General features: G+C 37.4%; 1 protein-coding gene across 1 annotated transcript in view; it reads right to left on the bottom strand.

Annotated features, from left to right (window-relative positions):
* UMPS (uridine monophosphate synthetase) overlaps positions 1-22,794 on the bottom strand; it is a 44,144-nt gene that overhangs the window by 12,293 nt on the left and 9,057 nt on the right. Inside the window, exons 2-5 of the mRNA XM_082392339.1 lie at positions 14,878-15,031; positions 12,322-12,993; positions 8,335-8,510; positions 6,654-6,768 (exon numbers count right to left, since the gene is read on the bottom strand). Of these exons, the coding sequence (XP_082248465.1) occupies positions 6,654-6,768; positions 8,335-8,510; positions 12,322-12,993; positions 14,878-15,031 (1,117 nt within the window). The remainder of the gene's footprint in view (positions 1-6,653; positions 6,769-8,334; positions 8,511-12,321; positions 12,994-14,877; positions 15,032-22,794) is intronic.

Here is a 22,794-nt window from a genome sequence, read left to right as displayed (position 1 = left end):
ACCTGCTATAATGTTTTTTGTTTAAAGTACTTAATTGAAAGCAAACCCCCAAAAAGGTAGTATCTTTCTTTGTAAGTGTGGTTATATTATTTATATAAAATAACTAGCTCCTTCAAGGTTGATAGGTATCCAACAGTTCTAGTATTTCAGGGTTTTAAAAAAAAACAAGGTTTACCAAATCTATAGTCTCAATCATTACGTTCTCAGTGTTATCATTCCACTCACAGAAACACCAACTCTTACATCTGCTCCTATGCAGCATATTATCCATCCCTTCAACATCTGTATAAGTATTTACAGAACCTTTATGATGCACAGGGGTACTGTGCTAGAGGATATGCATTCTTCAGAAAGAGCTCTCATCCTCAAGGAGTTTGTAGCCTAGTGGGAGAATATTCCAAAACTCTACACATGCAAAAATATATATAAGGATGTTCAGTTTGTTAAAAGTCCAAATGCATCAACAGGGGAATGATTAAACATATTATGGCCCAACTGTAACTAGGATACACTGTGGAGTTGTAAAAAGGTAACTCTAGACATGGAAACGTAACACAGCAGCACATACACAAAACATTCTCCATACTCGATGAAGCAGAGTTGTTTTCATCTGAAATTGTTTTGCTGAGAACCAGATGTTCACAGTTCCAATCTTAAGGAAGGAAAGAGATGGAAAGTGGGATAGAATAAACTCCCATTCCTGTGATAAGCAAGGTTTCTTGTACAATAACCAATTCAGGAAAAATGTTTCCAGGCCACTATTTCTTCCCCATTCAAAACCAAAGCAGAGCAATCAAGATGGTGGAGAAGAAATGAGAAGCTCACCTTCTCCCACAAATACATCAAAAAAATACATCTATATGTGGAACAATTCTCACAGAATCCTACTGAATGCTGGCAGAAGACCTCACACTTCTGAAAGGACAAAAAGAATCTCCACATGACCAGGTAGGACAAAAGAAAAAAAAATAGAAAGGAATCTGGACAGGACCTGCACCCCTGGGAGGAAGCTGTGAAAGAGGAAAGACTCCCGTACCCCAGGGAGCCCCCTCACCAGCAGGAAAAGGGATCAAAAATGTATTTGAAGAAATTATGGCTGCAAACTTCCCAAACCTAAAGAAGGAAACACATCCAGGTACAGGAAGCACAGAGGGTCCCAACAAGATGAACCCAAACAGACCTACACCAAGACATAATTAAAATGGCAAAAGTTAAAGAGAGGATTCTAAAGGCAGCAAGAGAAAAACAGTTCATTACAAGGAAACCTCCATAAGGCTATCAGCTGCTTTCTCTACAGAAACGTTACAGGCCAAGAAGGGAGTGGCAAAAAATATTCAATCATTTAGAATTGGAGAGAGAATTTCTTAGACAAGCAAAAAGTAAAAATACAGCAATACTAAACCTATCATAAAAGAAATATACACGATGAAGAGTGGCCCCCACTCGCTGCAACTAGAGAAAGCCCTTGCACAGAAACGAAGACCCAACACAGCCAAAAAAAAATAAATTTATAAAAAAAAAAAAGAAATATAAAGGTCTTCTTCTCTAAATAGAAAAGCAAGATGCTATATCAAAGAGAAAATTACAATCAAAAAGTGAATCACTTAAATAAGCCACTATACAAATTAAAAAGGAAAAAAATAAATTTTTTTTGTGTGAAAGTGATGATGACCACAGTGAACAGCAAAAGGATAAACATGAAGATGTAAAAGAGGACATCAAAATCATAAAATGTTGAGGAGAGTTAAGAAAATGTAGATTCTTTTTTTTAGAATGTATTTGAGCCTATATGACTTCCAGTCTAAAGCAAGTAGATATATGAAGGGGTTAACATACTTGAAAAACAGGGTAACCACAAGTCAAAAACACACAATAGATTCACAAAAACCAAAAAGAACACAACCATAAAATAAAAGGAAATCAAACCACAAAAGGAAAAACAAAAAGAAAAGGGGAAGAAGAGGAAATACAGAATTAACTGGGAAAAAAGATTTAAAATGGCAATAAATACACATCTATCAAGAATTACCTTAAACATCAATGGACTAAATGCCCCAATCAAAAGACACAGAGGGGCAGACTGGATAAAAAAAACAAAAGCCTACAATATGCTGCCTATAAGAGACCCACTTTAGGGCAAAGGACACACAGATTGAAAGTGAGGGGGTGGAAAAAGATATTTCATGCAAACGGAAATGATAAGAAAGCAGGGGTCACAATACTTGTATCAGACAAAATAGACTTTAAAACAAAGGCCATTAAAAAAAGATAAAGAAGGACACTATATAATGATAAAAGGATCAATACAAGAAGAGGATATTACTCTCATCAACATATATGTACCTAATATAGGAGCACCTAAATACATAAAACAAATATTAACAGACATAAAGGGAGAAATTGACTGGAATACCATATTAGTAGGAGACCTTAACACCCCACTCACATCAATGGACAGATCTTCCTAGACAGAAAATCAATAAGGCATCAGATCCTAAATGATACAACAGAACAGTTAGACTTAATTGATATTTTTAGAACATTACATCCAAAAAACCCTGAATACACATTCTTTTCAAGTGCATGTGGAACATTCTCTAGGATTGACCACATACTAGAGCACAAAGCAAGCCTCAACAAATTTAAGAGGATAGAAATTATTTCAGGCATCTTTTCTGACCACAACAGCATGAAACTAGAAATCAACCATAGAAAAAGAAATGAGAAAAAAACAATTACATGGAGTCTAAACAACATGCTACTAAAAAACCAATGGGTCAATGATGAAATCAAAGAGGAAATTTAAAAAAATACCTTACCTTGAGACAAATGACAATGAAAACACAACCATACATTGTCTGTGGGATGACGCAAAAGCAGTTAGAGGGGAAGTTCATAGCGATACAAGCCTTCCTCAAAAAACTAGAAAAATCTCAAGCAACCTAATCTACCACCTAAAAGAATTAGAAAAAGAAGAACAAACAAAACCTAAAGTCACCAAAAGGAAGGAGATAATAAAGATCAGAGACAAAAAATGTAAAATAAAGATTTTTAAAAAAAACAACAGATAAAATCAATAAAACCAAGAGCTGGTTCTTTGACAGTGTAAACAAAATTGAAAAACCTTTGGCCAGGCTCATCAAGAAAAAAAGAGAGAGAACCCAAATAAGAAAGAAAAAAGGAGAAATAAACAATACTGCAGAAATACAAAACACTGTAAGAGAATATTATGAACAACTACATGCCAACAAATTTGCGAACCTAGACGAAATGGACAAGTTTTTCTAGAAACATACAGCCCACCAAAACTGAATCAAGAAGAAATAAATAATCTGAACAGACCAATCACTAGAAGTGAAATAGAATCTGTAAAAAAAAAAACAAAAACAAAAACAAAAAACTCCTTACAAACAAAAGTTCAGGACCAGGTGGCTTCACAGGCAAATTCTACCAAACATATAAAGAAGAACTTATACCAATCCTTCTCAAAATCTTCCAAAATATTGAAAAGGAGGGAATACTCTCAAAGACATTCTATGAAGCCACCATCACCCTGATACCAAACCAGACAAATATACCACCAAAAAAAAAAAATTACAGGCCATTATCTTTGATGAATACAGATGCAAAAAACTACTAGCAAAACCAAATAAAATATTAGCAAAATATTAGCAAACCAAATCCAACAACACATAAAAAAGATCATGCCCCACAACCAAGTTGGATTCACCCCAGGATTACAAGTATGGTTCAACAAATGCAAATCAATTAATGTGATACATCACATTAACAAAGACAAAAATCACATGATCATCTAAATAGATACGGAAAAAGCATTTGATAAAATTCAACATCCGTTCATGATAAAAACTCTTACCAAGGTGGGTTATAGAGGAAACATATCAACATAATAAAAGCTATTTATGACAAACCCACAGCCAATATAATACTCAACAGTGAAAAGCTGAAATCCTGCTAAAATCTGGAACAAGGTTGCCTACTCTCATGACTTCTATTCAACATAGTATTGGAATTCAGACAAGAAAAAGAAATAAAAGGTATCCAAATTGGAAGGGAAGATGTAAAATTGTCATTCTATGCAGATGACATGATACTATATATAGAAAACCCTAAAGATTAACTGATAAATTCAGCAAGGTAGCAGGATACAAGATTAACATACAGAAATGGGTTGCATTTCTTTACACTAACAACACAATATCAGAAAGGGAATGTAAAAAAACAATACCTTTTAAAATCATACCAAAAAAAAAAACTTAGGAATAAAGCTGACCAAGGAGGTGAAAGATTTATATGCTGAGAACTATAAAACATTAATAAAGGAAATTGAAGATGACTTAAAGAAATGGAAAGATATCCCAGGCTCTTGGATTAGAATTAATATCATTAAAATGGCCATACTACCCAAAGCAATATACAGATTTAATGTGATCCCTATCAAATAACCCATGACATTTTTCACAGAACTAGAACAAATAATCCTAAAACTTATATGGAACCAAAAAAGACCCAGAATTGCCAAAGCAATCCTGAGGAAAAAGAACAAAGCAGGAGGCATAAACCTCCCAGACTTCAGACGATACTACAAAGCTACAGTAATCAAAACAGTGTGGAACTGGCATGAAAACAGACATGGATCAATAGAACAGAAATAGAGAGCCCAGAAATAAACCTGCATACCTATGGTCAATCTTGACAAAGGAGACGAGAATATACAATGGAGAAAAGACAATCTCTGCAGCAAGTGGTGTTGAGAATGCTGGACAGCCGCACGTAAATCAACGAAGTTAGAACACACCCTCACACCATGCACAAAAATAAACTCAATATGGCTTAAAGACTTAAATATATGACACGACACCATAAAACTCCTAGAAGAGAACATAGGCAAAACATTCTCTGACATAAACCATACTAATGTTTTCTTAGGTCAGTCCCAAGGCAGTAGAATAAAAGCAAAAATAAACAAATGGGACCTAATCAAACTTAACAAGCTTTTGCACAGCAAAGGAGACCATAAACAAAACGAAAAGACAAACTACAGAATGGGAGAAAATATTTGCAAACAATGTGACTGCAAGGGCTAGATTTCAGAAAATATACAAACAGCTCATGCAACTCAACAACATTAAAAAAAAAAAAACCCAATCAAAAAATGGGCAGGAGACCTAAATAGACATTTCTCCAAAGAAGACACACAGATGGCCAACAGACATATGAAAAGATGCTCAATATCACTAATTACTAGAGAAATGCAAATCAAACCTACAATGAGGCACCACCTCACACACGTCAGAATAGCCATCATTAAGAAGTCTACAAATAACAATGCTGGAGAGGGTGTGGCCAAAAGGGAACCTAACTACACTGTTGGTGGGAATGTATGTTGGGGCAGCCATTATGGAGAACAGTAAGGAGGTTCCTCAGAAAACTAAAAATAGAGTTGCCATATGATCCAGCAATCCCACTCCTGGGCACATATCTGGACAAAGCTATAATTCAAAAAGATAACATGCATCCCTATGTTCATAGAGGCACTATTCACAATAGCCAAGACATGGAAACAACCTAAATGGCCATCAACAGATGAATGGATAAAGAAGAAGTCTCACACACACACACACACACACACACACACACACACACACACACACACACACACTGGACTACTACTCAGCCATAAAAAAGAACAAAATAATGTCATCTGCAGCAACATGGATAGGCCTAGGCATTATCATACTATGTGAAGTAAGTCAGAAAGAGAAAGACAAATACCCTGTGATACCACTTATATGTGGAATCTAAAATATGACACAAATGAACATATCCATGAAACAGAAACAGACTCACTGACACAGAGAACAGACTTGTGGTTGCCAAGTGGGAGGTGGGGTGGGAGAGGGATGGAGTGGGAGTTTGGGGTTAGCAGATGCAATCTATTATATATAGAGTGGATAAACAACAAGGGCCTACTGTATAGCACAGGGAACTATATTTAATATTCTGTGATAAATCATAATGGAAAAGAATACTTTAAAAGTGTATATATATGTATAACTTAATCACTTTTCTGCACAGCAGAAATGAACACAACATTGTAAATCAACTATATTTCAATTTAAAAAAGTAAAAAAACAAAACAAAACAACTTTGAACCCCAAAAGGACATTTAATAACCTAGATTACTCCTTCACTGACTAGAGACTATCATTGAGAAAGTCTGCTCTTTTTCTTTTAGCCACTGCAACTGCATTTCTCAGACTGCTAAAAGTGTTAACGTGTTCAGGTAAGTTTGGATGACATAACAGAACCATGTATCTCCACACTGAAGAGCCACAATAGACATTAGCACATCAAAGGCTCTGCAAAGTCCTAAACAAATGTCTGATTTTGTTTAACCTAGAGCATTCCTCCTTGAGCACAGAACACCGTTCTTGGCAGCATATTTGGAACATCAGTTGGGAACAATTAAAATTATCAGTTTCTGGGCATTTTTCAACAAAAAGTAGCTTTCTAGATTTTCATCCTAAAATTAGACTGCAAGCTCTTTTGCATATCTAGGTTTTATTTTGTCCTTGCTTACTTGGGTAAAGAAGCATTTTGGAAAAACCATTACCAATGAATAGACTTACCTCCTGCTTCTAACTGAACTCCTGGAGTCAAGTGAAGAAATTCTGGTTTCATGCTTACTCGGGAGCCAGAAATAAAACCAACCACGAATTCAGAATGCTCTTCAGCCATTCTCACCTAAATGGAATGTAATAAAAGATTACAAGAAAGCACTTAACCACACAGAATGTAAGAAACTTTATTTCATAGATGCATTTCCTCATTTCATATTAAACTAATTACATCTAAAACGGGTAATCTTAGATATGAATCTACATACTTGCTCCATTAAGACCACCCTGAAATAACCCTTTCTGTCCCCTTCTCCTATAACCAAACACTAAAAACACTAAAAATCCTATATTATGTGCATCTAAAATCTAGATGCTGCATCGTTACTTATTTGTAATAATGCTTGGGGACCTACCTACTTCCAAAAAGGATATAAGTAGTACTCTAGAATACATTTATAATGGTATAAAACCACACTGACTTACTGCCTATCTACATAGATATTCAAGGACAGCCATCACATAAAAAACCGCTCTGTTGTTAAGAGCTAGCTAAAGAAATCTTACCTCTACAGCTTTTCCTCTTCTTTAACATTTGCCAATAACTTGTCTCCACAATTTCTCTACCATTACCTCACATTCATAGAAGTTTCCTTAGAAGGTCTGCCTTTCTAATTTGGCTCTTCCCTGAGGCCCAGACTGTTCCATTCTTGCCACTAAGTACTACCACCAACCAAAAATCAATGTATTGTCCTTGAGCCAGATCCAGAATGCCAAATATTAGCACTGACTCATGGACCCTCTGCTATGAGAGTTGGGAAATCATAGACACTTATGGTCAATTCAGGGGTGGTGTTAAAACCTGGTCCTAGGGCCATGTGAATTCTTCACAGTTCCACAAGCTTTGAAATATGAAAAATAAATTCCCATGTAAAAATTAAAATTTTATTAAAATAAAAATTCCTATTACTTTAAAAAGTAATAGTCTTTAAAATATCTGCAAAGATAATCCATCCATCTTTCTAGGTGACTATCCAATTATGAAACTTGCCCAGAGGAGAATGTGAAGAGGAGCTTTATAACTAGATGATTATCCATCTCTCATTTTTTTCTGGCATGCAGGGGGTTGGAGCTGGGTACTAACATGTATGGTGTTATAAGGATTTTTAATAATGGGGAGTTACTAAAGGAAACAATGTGTCTGGACTCTATAGTTAAGAGCTCTCCCATACAATGCCAATCAATATCAAAGACTGAAAAGGTAAGCTGCTTCATGTGGGCTGCTGTCATGAGAATGTGCATCTCTGTGTGACTCGGGAGATTCCAAGAAACTGCGTATCTGGGAAAAAGCTATTCAATTTCAATTCATGGTGAAAGGGAAAAAACTCTTCTATCTTAAAGACCAGGTAAATACAGACATATGTTTATTTGACCCAATATCTGTGTTTCAATGTTTCTCTCTTAGAGTACAGTTCAAATTTCTTTGGTGTACACTACAAGATATAAAATGCTATTAACCATCAGGGTATTCTAGCCAACTAGTATTAATATACTGTCACACAAACAGCAGGTGATTTTTTTGTTTTTGACAGCAATTCCATAGACCCCAAATTAAGGTATTTTCTTCCCCTGTAACATCTAGTGTCACAGCCCTGGCCTTCTGTTGCCCCAGTCTCTCTCCTCTGTCACTTACCGCTGCTTCAGTGTAGCTCCCAGTGGCCAAGGAGCCAGCAGAGCTCATTTCTGCAATGAGTAAGCATGCCCGGTGCAGGGGCAGGCCTACTTCTCCCAGGCCTTTCACAACTCCTGAGCCTGGAACCACATGAGCGTTTACTAGATCTGCCCAAGAAGCTATTTTAAAGACACCACCTATGAAAAGGGGGAAAAAGATATCTGTCAATTTCCAAACAAAAACCCTTAACTTTTTACCCAACCAACCAACTACAATATGGAAATAATCTCCTAATAACATGTTTATGAAATAGTGAAACACTTCAAGAATTTTAGTGATTATCAATGGACCTACTTGTGAAAAATTTATCTGTCCACCTGGTTAGCTGGTTGAGAAATCACAAGCAGAAAATAATCTTATAAGCTCTACACTTAGTTTACTAGCAAAACTGATAAGACTGTTTTTCCTTGCAGGCTGACGTTTGTGACTACCAATAAGATTTATGCAACTGGAAAGGGTCCAGTGAAGACAGGTTGTTTGTTGAGTGGAAGATATCAACTGAAATTCCTCTGAAGATGACAAATTTTCATTCTGTAGGGATCTCTCAGAAACTTTACCATCTCTCAGATCTACTTGTTCCTTAGGTCTCTTTAGCTCTTCAAATTTCAATAGACAATTGTATTCATTTTAAAAGCAGACAACAGTAACCCAAGTAGATTTTTGAAAAAAAAAAACTATATGCAAACTTGTAGAAAGTTTGTATAACTCTTTCAACAGTCAATCTTTTTTTTAAAAGTATTTATTTATTGATTTGGCTGCACCAGGTCTTACTTGTGGCATGCGGGCTCTTAGTTGCAGCATGAGGGCTCTTAGTTGCAGCATGCGGGATCTAGTTCCCTGACCATGGATTGAACCTGGGCCCCATGCATTGGGAGTGCAGAGTCTTAACCACTGGACCACCAGGGAAGTCCCAACAGTCAATATCTTTAGCACATGAAGAAAGTCATTACAGACAAATCTCGCCTAAAGAAATAGCTTAAGAATATGTATGTATTACTTTAAGAAAAATTGTTATTTTTTTAAAAAGGATGCATATCAACAGATCTTTTTCTGCTAAAAATAAATCTTACTTTATACTACCTTTTCCTTGTTTTCTATATCTGCAATTTTCATTCTTTGAATATTCAGAACTCATTGTGTTCTGCAGGGCCAACATCTGTCATTTTTGCCTGCCTAGAACCCATGTCCCTTTCTTCTGGCATAAGCACAGCCATTTTCTTTAGGGAAATTACCCCTAACTATACCTTGGGGTTCAAGAAGTTTACATAAATAGCCTCACAATGATCAAGGGATCAACCCTAGAAGACGAAGACATAACAACTGTAAATATTTATGCACCCAACACAGGAGCACCTCAATACATAAGGCAAATGCTCACAGCAGTGAAAGGGGAAATCAACAGTAACACAATAATAAATAGTGGGGGAATTTAACACCCCACTTACACCAATGGACAGATCATCCAGACAGAAAACTGATAAGGAAACAAAAGCCTTAATTGACATGTTAGACCAGATACACTTAACCGATATTTACAGGACATTCCATCTGAAAGCAGCGGAATATACTTTCTTCTCAAGTGCACACGGAACATTCTCCAGGATAGATCACATCTTGGGTCACAAATCAAGCCTCAGTAAATTTAAGAAATTGAAATCGTATCAAGCAACTTTCCAACCACAACACTATGAGATTACAAAGCAATTACAGTAAACAAACTGTAAAAAACACAAACACGTGGAGGCTAAGCAATAGGCTACTAAATAACCAAGAGATCACTGAAAAAATCAAAAAATACCTAGAGACAAATGACAAAGAAAACACAACGACCCAAAACCTATGGGATGCAACAAAAGCAGTTCTAAAAGGGAAGTTTACAGCAATACAATCCTACCTCAAGAAACAAGAAACATCTCAAATAAACAACCTAACCTTATACATAAAGCAACTAGAGAAAGAACAACAAAAAACCCCCAAAGTTAGTAGAAGGAAAGAAATCATAAAGATCAGAGCAGAAATAAATAGAAACGAAGAAAACAACAGCAGAGATCAATAAAACTAAAAGCTGGTACTTTGAGAAGATAAACAAAATTGATAAACCTTTAGCCAGACTCATCAAGAAATAAAGGGAGAAGACTCAAATCAATAAAATTGGAAATGAAAAAGAAGTTATAACTGACACTGCAGAAATACAAAGGATCATAAGAGACTGCTACAAGCAACTATATGGCAATAAAATGGACAACCTGGAATAAATGGACAAATTCTTAGAAAAGTACAACCTTCCAAGACTGAACCAGGAAGAAATAGAAAATATGAACACACCAATCACAAGTAATGAAATTGAAACTCTGAATAAAAATCTTCCAACAAACAAAAGTCCAGGACCAGACGGCTTCACAGGCGAATTCTAGTAAACATTTAGAGAAGAGCTAACACCTATCCTTCTCAAATTCTTCCCAAAAACTGCAGAGGGAGGAACACTCCCAAACTCACTGTACGAGGCCACCATCACCCTGATACCAAAACCAGACAAAGATATCACAAAAAAAGAAAATCACAGGCCAATATCACTGATGAACATAGACGCAAAAATCCGTAACAAAATACTAGCAAACCGAATCCAACACATTAAAAGGATCATACACCACGATCAAGTGGGATTTATCCCAGGGATGCAAGGATTCTTCAATATATGCAAATCAATCAATGTGATACACCATATTAACAAATTGAAGAATTAAAGCCACATAATTGTCTCAATTGATACAGAAAAAGCTGCTCAACATCACTAATTATTAGAGAAATGCAAATCAAAACTACAATGAGGTATCACCTCACGCGGGTCAGAATGGCCATCATTAAAATATCTACAAACAATAAATGCTGGAGAGGGTGTGGAGGAAAGGGAACCCTCTCGCACTGTTGGTGGGAATGTAAATTAATACAGCCACTATGGAGAACAGTATGGAGGTTCCTTAAAAAACTAAAACTAGAACTACCATGTGACCCACAATCCAACTACTGGGCATATAGCCAGAGAAAACCATAATTCAAAAAGACACATGCACCCCAATGTTCATTGCAGCACTATTTACAATAGCCAGGGCATGGAAGCAACCTAAATGTCTATCAACAGAGGAATGGATAAAGATGTGGTAACTATATACAGTGGAATATTACTCAGCCATAAAAAGGAACGAAATTGGGTCACTTGTAGAGATATGGATGGACCTAGAGACTGTCATATAAGTCAGAAAGAGAAAAACAAATATTGTATATTAACGTACGTATGTGGAATCTAGAAAAATGGTATAGATGACCTTATTTGCAAAGCAGAAATAGAGACAGACGTAGAGAACAAACGTAAGGACACCAAGTTGCGGGGGGGATGAATTGGGAGATGGGGACTGACATATATATACTATTGATACTATGATAGATAACTAATGAGAACCTACTGTTTAGCTCAGGGATCTCTACTCAGTGCTCTGTGGTGACCTAAATGAGAAGGAAATCCAAAAAAAGAGAGGATATATGTATACATATAGCTGATTCACTTTGCTGTACGATAGAAACTAACACAACATTGTAAAGCAACTATACTGCAATAAAATTTTTAAAAAAAATAGCCTCACATCACCAGGAGCAGGGTATATTACCCAGGTGAGCTAATAAAGGTATTCTATACTCCAGGTCTGAGTGATTGGTCTGGGGCAGGTATGAGGAGTGTGCCTACCTGAGAAAGAAGTCAAGAGAGAAGAAAGCAGAGCTGAGACTTGGAGAGAAAGCAAGGCCAAAAGACATCACTTGAGCTCCTAGAGCCAACCACGCTTGACAGGCTTTTCTACAGCTGGACTTCGTCATGTGAGCCAGTACATTTCCTTCTGTTCTTCAGCCAGTTTAAGCTGGATTTGTGATTCTTGTTGGTTCCTGAATAATACTTACCTTCATACTGCTTTTTTACCGTGTTTCCTATATCTGCAAATTTCCGGTCTTCAAATATTAGAAACTCATGGCGTTTTGCCAGAATGGTTAACTCCTTCATCACATCCAGGGTAAAATCATTCAAAATATCTACATGAGTCTTGAGCATGCAGATTCTGGGTCCTAAAGCATCTGCTAGCTGCAACAGCTCTCTGGACTCTGAAATATCAGCAGACAGGCACAGATTGGTCTCCTTCTTTTGCATAAGCCTGAGAAGCTTTGATGCAACTGGGTGGATCCCGGGCAGCTCTGCACGTGCACCAAAGCTTAGTTCTCTGGGTCCTTTCTTTACAGAAGGGAGAGAACCATTGTGATTAGCTGCCACAAAAACATTCTCCTGAATAAATCTCTTCACTCTCTCGACCATCTCAGCATCAATTTTTTTCTGTTGCTGAAGGATCTCCAGCATTTTGGACAATGTACACACTGAGTGGAGACGAATCCCATGCGCCTGCAACTTGTCCTTTCCTCCTTGCTCTCTGTCCAGCAGCACTATGGCATCAGTGACCTTCAAGCCCTCCTTCTGAAGAACCTCAACAGTTTCCAAAACACTAGATCCACTGGTGACAACATCTTCAATGATCAAACAGGTTTCTCCTGGATTAACAGCCCCTTCTACAAGACGCTTAGTACCTAGAAAAGAAAAAATTACGTTGACTCTGTTTTAAAGTTATATATTTCAGCCAACTCAAGATGTATCTTGCAGTATAAATTTGGCATGTATTTATGAAGAGGGGGATAATCAATTATATTTTCTGATAATCTACTTTGGAACTACTTTATTTTTAAAATTCCTAATGAATCTTCAATGTGCCACAATTACTGTTTTGTTCAGTGCCTATGTATTTCAAAATTGTCAAAGTTACATATACAGAACATTTTTAGTAAAACTAGCAAATTAACAGTGTAAAACATCATTTAATGTGTTTATGATCAAAATTTCAAATACAGGTTTTATTAAGGCAAGATCACCTAGGTCAATGAAAGTTATGAAACAAAGAATAGCCCAATATCATCAATGAAATCATTCCTTTTTCCATTAACAATTTCTTTATTCAATATCAGCCAAACAACTGGCCTTCTGAGCACATAAATGCAGGAGGGAAAATATTCGACAACCATTGAGGTCAATCACCACAGCGTTATGAGCTATGTAATGTAATGCAACTAAACACACTTCCCCACTCCAACCCCTACCGCAGACTATTTTCAGATAATCTACAAACTGTAAATACTCAGGCTATAGACTACAGACTCATGGTTTAGAGATTCATTTTTATATTTTCCACTACCAAATTTATCTTATTTTGAAACAGAATAGATATACTGGGCATTTTGCCTACTTTCTGAACTTTCCACAGGTACTGTCTTTGCCCTTTCCCCAACTCCTTTCCTTCCCTTGCAGAATCAGCAAGTTTAACTGAATCACCTTAGACGAGAACGTAAGACTGCGAGTACTTACAGGTATATTTTTAAATTAATGATCTTATTCTAAGAAATATTTTTGAAGATACATAATAAGGAAATAGAAACAGTAGTCTTATGGCAGGGACTCATATAGATAAACACTGTGCCACTAAGTGGCAAAAATATTTGTCTAATTTTTTTATAATGGAGAATTTCAAACAAAGCTACACAAAATAGTATAACAAACCTCCACAAATACAGCACCTCACCACTTAACAACTCATGGGCAATCTTGTTTCAACTATAACTCCAACACCACACTCCCCCCTCATAATTTTTAGACGCAAATCCCAGACATCATATGATTTCATCATAAAATTTTTAGAACACATCTGTAAAAAGGACTCTTCAAAAATAAGTAACAAAAACAGTATCACACCAACATAAAACAACACGAAAAAAGCATTAATTCTTAAGATCAAATATGAAGTCAGTTCCAATACTTTTAGATTGATTTAGTTTTAAAGCAGCCCATGTTTAAAACACCCACCTGATAAGCTACTGCCATGAACTCATAAAAAAATCTCTATTTAGAATTTCATGTGGCATTTACATTGCCTTTTTTTTTTTTTTTTTTTGCCACCCTGGACAGCTTGTGGGATCTTATTTCCCCAACGAGGGTTCGAACTTGGGCCCCTTGCAGTGGAAGTGCAGAGTCCTAACCACTGGACTGCCAGGGAATTCCCTGACATTGCTTTAAGAGATTAATTTTATTCATTCAATTTAAATATAAATACACTGGGAAAGTAAGTGCTCTTAAAACATTCTTCTGATGAGGGAAGCGCTGGTAAAAATGCTGGGTTTCATACATTTGGTGCACAAAAAAAGCACTTTTTTTCATTGCCTAATTAATACAAAGCATTTCACCTCTAGACTCTAAAGGAAAGGGAGGTGATTTATAACAACAGTTAACAAATTCCACAGGCCATAACAACTTAAAGGCCCTATGAAGAATATTCAAGGTGACTATGAACATCAGTGCCTAGAAGAACAAATTCTAAAAGTATCAGGTTACATATCAACTTAAAGCTTATACTGTTTTTACTTTACCATAATCCTTTGTTTCTTTCCTTCTAATAAGCATTGGAATTTGGTTAGTTGAACAGATAACCGTGGCCAATGGTAAAGCTGTATAAGGTACTCCACACACAGTATCAAAATTGATCCCTGCATTTTGGGCAGTTTGGAATAAAATTTCTGCAACCTGTTAAAAAACAACACATAAACCAATTATTATTATTACTATTTTAAGTGGTGTATAAATCATGTAACAACATAAAGACAGTAACAACCCAGCAAGGGAGAGTCTTAAACCTGATCAGAAAAATATAAATGCCTTTTTGTTAGATTATCCTCTCCACAAATCCCAGTTTACAAATATAAATATAAAAACAGAAGAATTAACCTACTTAGCTAGACTCATGGCTGCTCCAAGGGCAACACGGAATGTGTTAGGAAAAGCTATGATGTTCACCCTGAAGACTAAGGATGACCCCTAGGCTTCACAGTATTCCTTAGTAATTCATTATGCTTGTCATGTCTAAACCTAACACCTGCTAGTTTTATTTTCCCAACAGAAGTCTTCAATTAAGAAGTTTCACAAGAGAAATTAAGAAAACAATTGCATTAAAAAGAATAAAACAGGGACTTCCCTGGCAGTCCAGTGGTTAAGACACCGTGCTTCCACTGCAGGGGGCATGGGTTCAATCCCTGGTCAGAGAACTAGGATCCCACATGCCACACAGCACAGCCAAAAAAAAAAAAAAAAATAAAACACTTACAAATAAATTTAACCAAGGAAGTGAAAGACCTGTACACTAAAAACATAAGACATTGATTTAAAAAACAAACAAACAAACAAACTGAAGATGACATAAGTAAATGGAAAAATATTCCATGGTCATGCATCAGAAAAATTAAACTGTTAAACTGTCCATACTAAAAGCAATATACAGATTCAATGAAATTTCTAAAAAATTACAATGGCACTTTTCACAGAAATGAACAAGCAACCCTAAAATTTGTATGGAACCACAAAAGACCCTGGATAGCCAAAACGATCTTGAGAAAGAAAAACCAAGCTGCAGGTATCATACTCCCTGATTTCAAACTATATTACAAAGTAATAGTAGTCAAAACACTACGGTATTGGCATAGATACAGACACACAGGTCAACAGAACAGAATAGAGAGCCCAGAAGTAAACCTACACATATATGTTCAATTAATTTACATCAAAGGAGCTAAGAATACACAAAGGGAAAAGGACAGTCTCTTCAACAAAATGGCTTTGGGAACACTAGACTACATCTTACACCATACACAAAAATTAACTCAAAATGGATTAATGCCTTGAATGTAAGACCTGAAACCATAAACCTCCTAGAAGAAAACAGGCGGTAAGTTCCTTGACAATGGTCTTAACAATGATTTTTTGGATTTGACACCAAAAGCAAAGAAATAAAACCAAAAATAAACAAGTGGGAAGGTGGTTCAAGATGGTGGAGTAAGAAGATCCTGAACTCACCTCCTCCCATGGACACAACAAATCTACAACTACATTAAGAACAATTCCTCTGAAAAGAACCTGAGAACTAGCTGAACAGCTACTCCACAACAAAGGATAAAAGGGCACATGGAGATGGGTAGGAGAGTTAGAGACATAGTCTTGCAAAGACTCCATCACTACTTCAGCAACCCATAACCAGGAGGGATCTCACAAATACGGAACTTCTCCCTGATGCTCCACATCAGTCACCCCAACCCTTGGGACCTACACCAAGAGAGATGAGCACTCAAAACACCTGGCTTTGAAAACCAACAGGGCTTGGATCCAGGAAAACCATATGGATGTAGGGAATAGAGATCTGCTCTTAAATGACTTGTGTGCAGACTCACTCACCCTGGGACCCAGCACAAAAGCTGCAGTCTGAAAAAAGCCTAGATCATATGTGAAGTAAATTCACTTGCTAATCTTAAAGTGTCTGCCAGAGGGGCTCTGTTGGGGCTCTCTCCAGGTATGGAGCCACTGGCAGGCACCATTTTTACGCTCTCTTTCTAACTTGCTACTGCCTGCCCCTCCCTGCACCACAGCCCCAGCCCCACCAGAGGCAGTGGGTGAATACACCACTTCCCCATGCTTCTGCTGCAGCCTGTCCCCCCACCCTCCACTGATCCTGCAGCCACACCAGTGGTGTGGATGCACACCAAAGCCAGCGGGCACATGTAGCCCAAATAGGAGACACCACTTGAGTGTGTGCTCTCGTTGCTAGGGGGAATTGCATTTCTGGGCCCCACAGGTGTGAAACAATCAAAGACACAGTTTGAGAAACAACCAAGAACTAGAGCAAGGTTAAACAGTAAGGTTCATTTCCCAAACAGGGCCACCCCGTCAAGACTGGAAGAGATAACTGTATCACCTAACACATAGAAACACAGAGTCAAGCAAAATGAGAAAACAGGTATACGTTCCAAACGAAAGCAAAAGATAAAACCCCAAGAAAAAACCTTAATGAAACAGAGATAAGTAATTTACCTGATAAAGAACTCAAAGTAATGGTCTTAAAGATGCTCACCAAAATAGGAAAAAGAATGGATGAACACAGAACTTCAACAAAGAGACAGAAAATATAAAAACGTACCAAAGACAAGTCAAAGAGCTGAAGAATACAATAACTGATCTGAAAAATAAACTAGAGGGGTTCAACAGCAGATAAGATGAAGCAGAAGAAAAGATCAGTAATCTGGAAGACAGGGCAGTGGAACTCACCCTAACAGAGCTGCAATAAACAGAACAAAACACCAGCATTTTAAAAAGCAAAAATAGCCTAGGGGACCTAGGGAAAAATATTGAGAATAACATTCACATTATAGATTAGAAGAGTCCCAGAAGAGAGGGAAAAAAGGGGCAGAAAACTTATTTGAAGAAATAATGACTGGGGGGCAGAGACAAGATGGCAGAGGAGAAGGACTTGAGCTCACCTCTTCTTACAAAAACACCAAAATCACAACTAACTGCTGAACAACCATAGACAAAAAAAATGCTGGAACCTACCAAAAAAGATATTCTACACCCAAAGACAAAGAAGAAGCACAATGAGAAGGTAGGAGGGGTGCAATCGCAATAAAATCAAAACCCATACCCGCTGGGCAGGTGACCCACAAACTGGAAAATAATTATACCACAGAAGTTCTCCCACATGAGTGAAAGTTCTGAGCACCACATCAGGCTCCCCAGCCTGGAGGTCTGGCAATGGGAGGAGGAGCCCCCAGAGAATCTGGCTTTGAAGGCAAGCAAGGTTTGATCACAAGAATTCCACAGGACTGGGGGAAATAGAAACTCTACTCTTGGAGGGCACACAAAAGGTCTCATGTGACCAGGACCCAGGGAATAAAGCAGTAACCTCATAAGAGGCTGGGCCAGACCTACTTGATGGTACTGGAGGGTCTCCTATGGAGGTGGGGTGGGGGAGGCAGCTGTGGCTCACTGTGGGGACAAAGACACTGGTGGTGGTAGTTCTGGGGAGTACTCATTGGCATGAGCCCTCCTGGAGGGTGCCATTCTCTCATCAAGACCTGGCCCCACTCAACAGCCGGTAGGCTCCAGAGCTGGCATGCTTCAGGCCAAACAACCAACAGGGTGGGAACACAGCCACACCCATCAGCAGAAAGGCTGCTTGAAGTCTTCCTGAGCACACAGCTGCCTGCAAAACACACCCCCTGACGTGGCCCTGCCCCCCAGAGGGACAAGTCCCAGCTCCACCCACCAGTGGGCAGGAACCAGTCCCTCCCACCAGGAAGCCTGCACAAGCCTTTTAGACAGCCTCATCCACCAGGGGGCAGACAGCAGAAGTAAGAAGAACTACAACCCTGCAGCCTGCAGAAACTGCAATCAAAGAAAGTTAGGCAAAATGATACAGTAGAGGGATATGTCCCACATGAAGGAACAAGATAAAACCCCAGAAGAACAACCAAGTGAAACGGAGACAGACAATCTACTTGAAAAAGAATTCAGAGTAATGATATTAAAGATGATCCAAGATTTCAGAAAAAGAATGGAGGCACAGATGGAGACGATACAAGAAACGTTTAACAAAGACCTAGAAGAACTAAAGAACAAACAAAAAGAGATGAACAATACAATAACTGAAATGAAAACTACACTAGAAGGAATCAATAGCAGAATAATGGAGGCAGAAGAACAGATAAATGAGCTGGAATACAGAATGATGGAAATCACGGCTGCAGAACAGAATAAAGAAAAAAGAATTAAAAGAAATGAGGACAGTCTAAGAGACCTCTGGGACAACATTAAACACACCAACATTCACATTACAGGGGTACCAGAAGGAGAAGAGAGAAAGGCCCTGAGAAAGTATTTGAAGAGATAATAGCTGAAAACTTCCATAATATGGGAAAGGAAACAGTCACCCAAGTCCAGGATGCACAGAGTCCCAGGCAGGATAAACCCAAAGAAGAACATGACGATACACATGGTAATAAAACTGATAAAAATTACAAACAAAGAAAAAATATTAAAAGCAATGAGGGAAAAGCAACAAATAACATACAAGGGAATTCCCACAAGGTTATCAGCTGATTTCTCAGCAGAAACTGCAGACCAGAAGGGAGTGGCATGATATATTTAAAGTGATAAAAAGGGAAGAACATACAACCAAGAATACACTACCCAGCAAGGCTCTCATTCAGATTCGATGGAGAAATCAAAATTTTTACAGACAAGCAAAACCTAAGAGAATTCAGCACAATCAGACCAGCTTTGCAACGTATGCTAAAGGAACTTCTCCAGGCAGAAAAGAAAAGGCCACAACTAGAAATAAGAAAATTACGAATGGAAAAGCTCACCAGTAAAGGCAAACACACAGTAAAGGTAGGAAATCATCCACACACAAATATGACCTCAAAACCAGCAATTGTGAGAGGAGGAGAGTACAAATGCAGGATATTGGAAATGCATTTGAAATTAAGAGAGCAGCAACTTAAAACAATCTTGTATATATATAGACTGCTATATCAAAACCTCATGGTAATGGCAAACCAAAAATCTACAATAGATACACATACAAAAAAGAAATAGAAATCCAAACACAACACTAAAGATAAACTTTAAATCACAAGAGAAGAGAACAAAAGAGGAAGGGAAGAAAAAAGATCTACAAAAACAAATCCAAACCAATTAACAAAATGGCAATAAGAACATACATATCAACAATTACCTTAAATGTAAATGGATTAAATGCTCCAATCAAAAGACACAGTCTGGTTGAATAGATACAAAAACAAGACTAGTATATATGCTGTCTACAAGAGACCCACTTCAAAACTAGGGACACATACAGACTGAAAGTGAGGGGACGGAAAAAGGTATTCCATGCAAACAGAAATCAAAAGAAAGCTGAAGTAGCAATACTCATGTCAGACAAAATAGACTTTAAAATAAAGACTGTAAAGACGTTAAAAATAAATAAATAAAATAAAGTCTGTCACAAGACACAAAGAAGGACACTGCATAATGATCAAGGAATCAGTTGAAGAAGATAGAAAAGTTGTAAATAAACAGGCACCCAACGTAAGAGCACCTCAATATATAAGGCAAATGCTATCATCCATAAGAGGAGAAATCGACAGTCACACAATAATAGTGAAGGACTTTAACACCCCACTTACATCAATGAACGGATCATCCAGACAGAAAAATCAATAAGGAAACACAGGTCTTAAATGACACATTAGACCAGATGGTCTTAATTGATACTTATAGAACATTCCATCCAAAAGCAGCAGACTACACATTCTTCCCAAGTGCACAGAGAACATTCTCCAGGATTCATTACATGCTGGGCCACAAAGCAAGCCTCAGTAAGTTTAAGAAAACTGAAATCATATCAAGCATCTTTTCTGATCACAACACTATGAGATTAGAAATCAACAAGAAAAAAAAAGCTGTAAAAAACACAAACAAGTGGAGGCTAAACAATATGATACTAAACAACCAATGGATCATTGAAAAAATCAAAGAGGAAATCAAAAAATAACTAGAGACAAGTGAAAACGAAAGCATGACAATCCAAAATCTATGGGATGCAGCAAAAGAGTTCTAAGAGAGAAATTTATAGTAATACAATCTTACCTCAGGAAACAACATCTCAAATAAACGACCTAACTTTACACCTAAAGCAACTAGAGAAAGATGAACAAACAAAACCCAAAATTAGTAGAAGTAAAGAAATCACAAAGATCAGAGCAGAAATAAATGAAACAGAGATGAAGAAAACAATAGAAAAGATGAATGAAATTAAAATCCCGTTCTTTGAAAAGATAAACAAAACGGATAAACCTTTAGAAAGACTCATCAAGAAAAAGGGAGAGGGCTCAAATCAATAAACTTAGAAATGAAAAAAGAAGAAATTACAATGGATACCACAGAAATACAAATGACCACAGGAGACTACTACAAGCAACTATATGCCAATAAAATGGACAACCTAGATGAAATGGACAAATTCTTAAAAAGGTACACTCTCCGAAGACTGAACCAGGAAGAAATAGAAAATATGAACAGACAAATCACAAGTACTGAAATTGAAACTGTGATTAAAAAACTCCCAGCAGGGACTGCCCTGGTGGCAGAGTTGTTAAGAATCCACCTGCCAATGCAAGGGACACAGGTTCAATCCCTGGTCCAGGAAGATCCCACATGCTGCAGAGGAACTAAGCCTGTGCACCACAACTACTGAGCCTGCACTCTAGACCCAGGAGCTACAACTACTGAGCCCACGTGCCACAACTTCTGAAGCCCGCATGCCTAGAGCCCGTGCTCTGCAACAAAAGAAGCCACTGCAATGAGAAGCCCGTGCACTGCAACAAAGAGTAGCCCCCACTTACCGCAACTACAGAAAGCCCGCGCACAGTGACAAAGACCCAATGCAGCCAAAAATAAATAAATATTTATTTATTTTAAATAAATAAATATTTATTTATTTTAAATAAATAAATAAACAGAAAAACCTCCCAATGAACAAAAGTCCACGACGACATGGCTTCACAGAAGAATTCTATCAAATTTAAAGAAGACTTAACACCTCCCCTTCTGAAACTCTTCCAAAAAATTGCAGAGGAAGGAACACTCCCAAGTGCATTCTATGAGGCCGTGATCACCCTGATACCAAAATCAGACAAAGATACCACAAAAAAAGAAAATTACAGGCCAATGTCACTGAAGAACATATATGCAAAACTCCTCAACAAAATACTAGCAAACTAAATCCAACAATACATTAAAAGGATCATATGCCATGATCATGTAGGATTTATCCCAGGGGTGCAAAGATTTTTCGGTATCCATAAGTCAATCAGCATGATATACCACATCAACAAATCGAAGAATAAAAATCACATGATCATTTCAATAGATGCAGAAAAAGCTTTTTAACAAAACTGAACACCCATTTATGATAAAAACTCTCCAAAAAGTGGGCATAGAGGGAACATACCTCAACATAATAAAGGCCATATATGACAAACCTACAGCTATCATACTCAGTGGTGAAAAGGTGAAAGCATCTCTCTAAGATCAGGAATGAGACAAGGATGTCCACTCTTGCCACTTTCTTCCCTGGCAATCAGAGAAGAAAAAGAAATAAAAGGAATCCAAATTGGAAAAGAAGAAATAAAATACTCACTGTTTGCAGATGGCATGATACTATACATAGAAAATCCTAAAGATGCTACCAGAAAACTATTAGAGCTCATCAGTAAATTTGGTAAAGTTGCACGATACAAAATACACAGAAGTCTCTTGCATCTCTATACACTAACAACAGAAGATCAGAAAGAGAAATTAAGGAAACAATCCCATTTGCCAGCACATCAAAAAGAATAAAATACCCAGGAATAAACCTACCTGAGGAGACAAAAGACCTCGACTCTGAAAACTATAAGACACTG

The sequence above is a fragment of the Balaenoptera borealis genome, assembly GCF_965194805.1.
Source record: "Balaenoptera borealis genome assembly, chromosome: 5".
Classification (NCBI taxonomy): domain Eukaryota; kingdom Metazoa; phylum Chordata; class Mammalia; order Artiodactyla; family Balaenopteridae; genus Balaenoptera; species Balaenoptera borealis.
The sequence above is the reverse complement of the archived record's forward strand: the minus strand, read 5'-3'. Positions and strand labels throughout refer to the sequence as shown.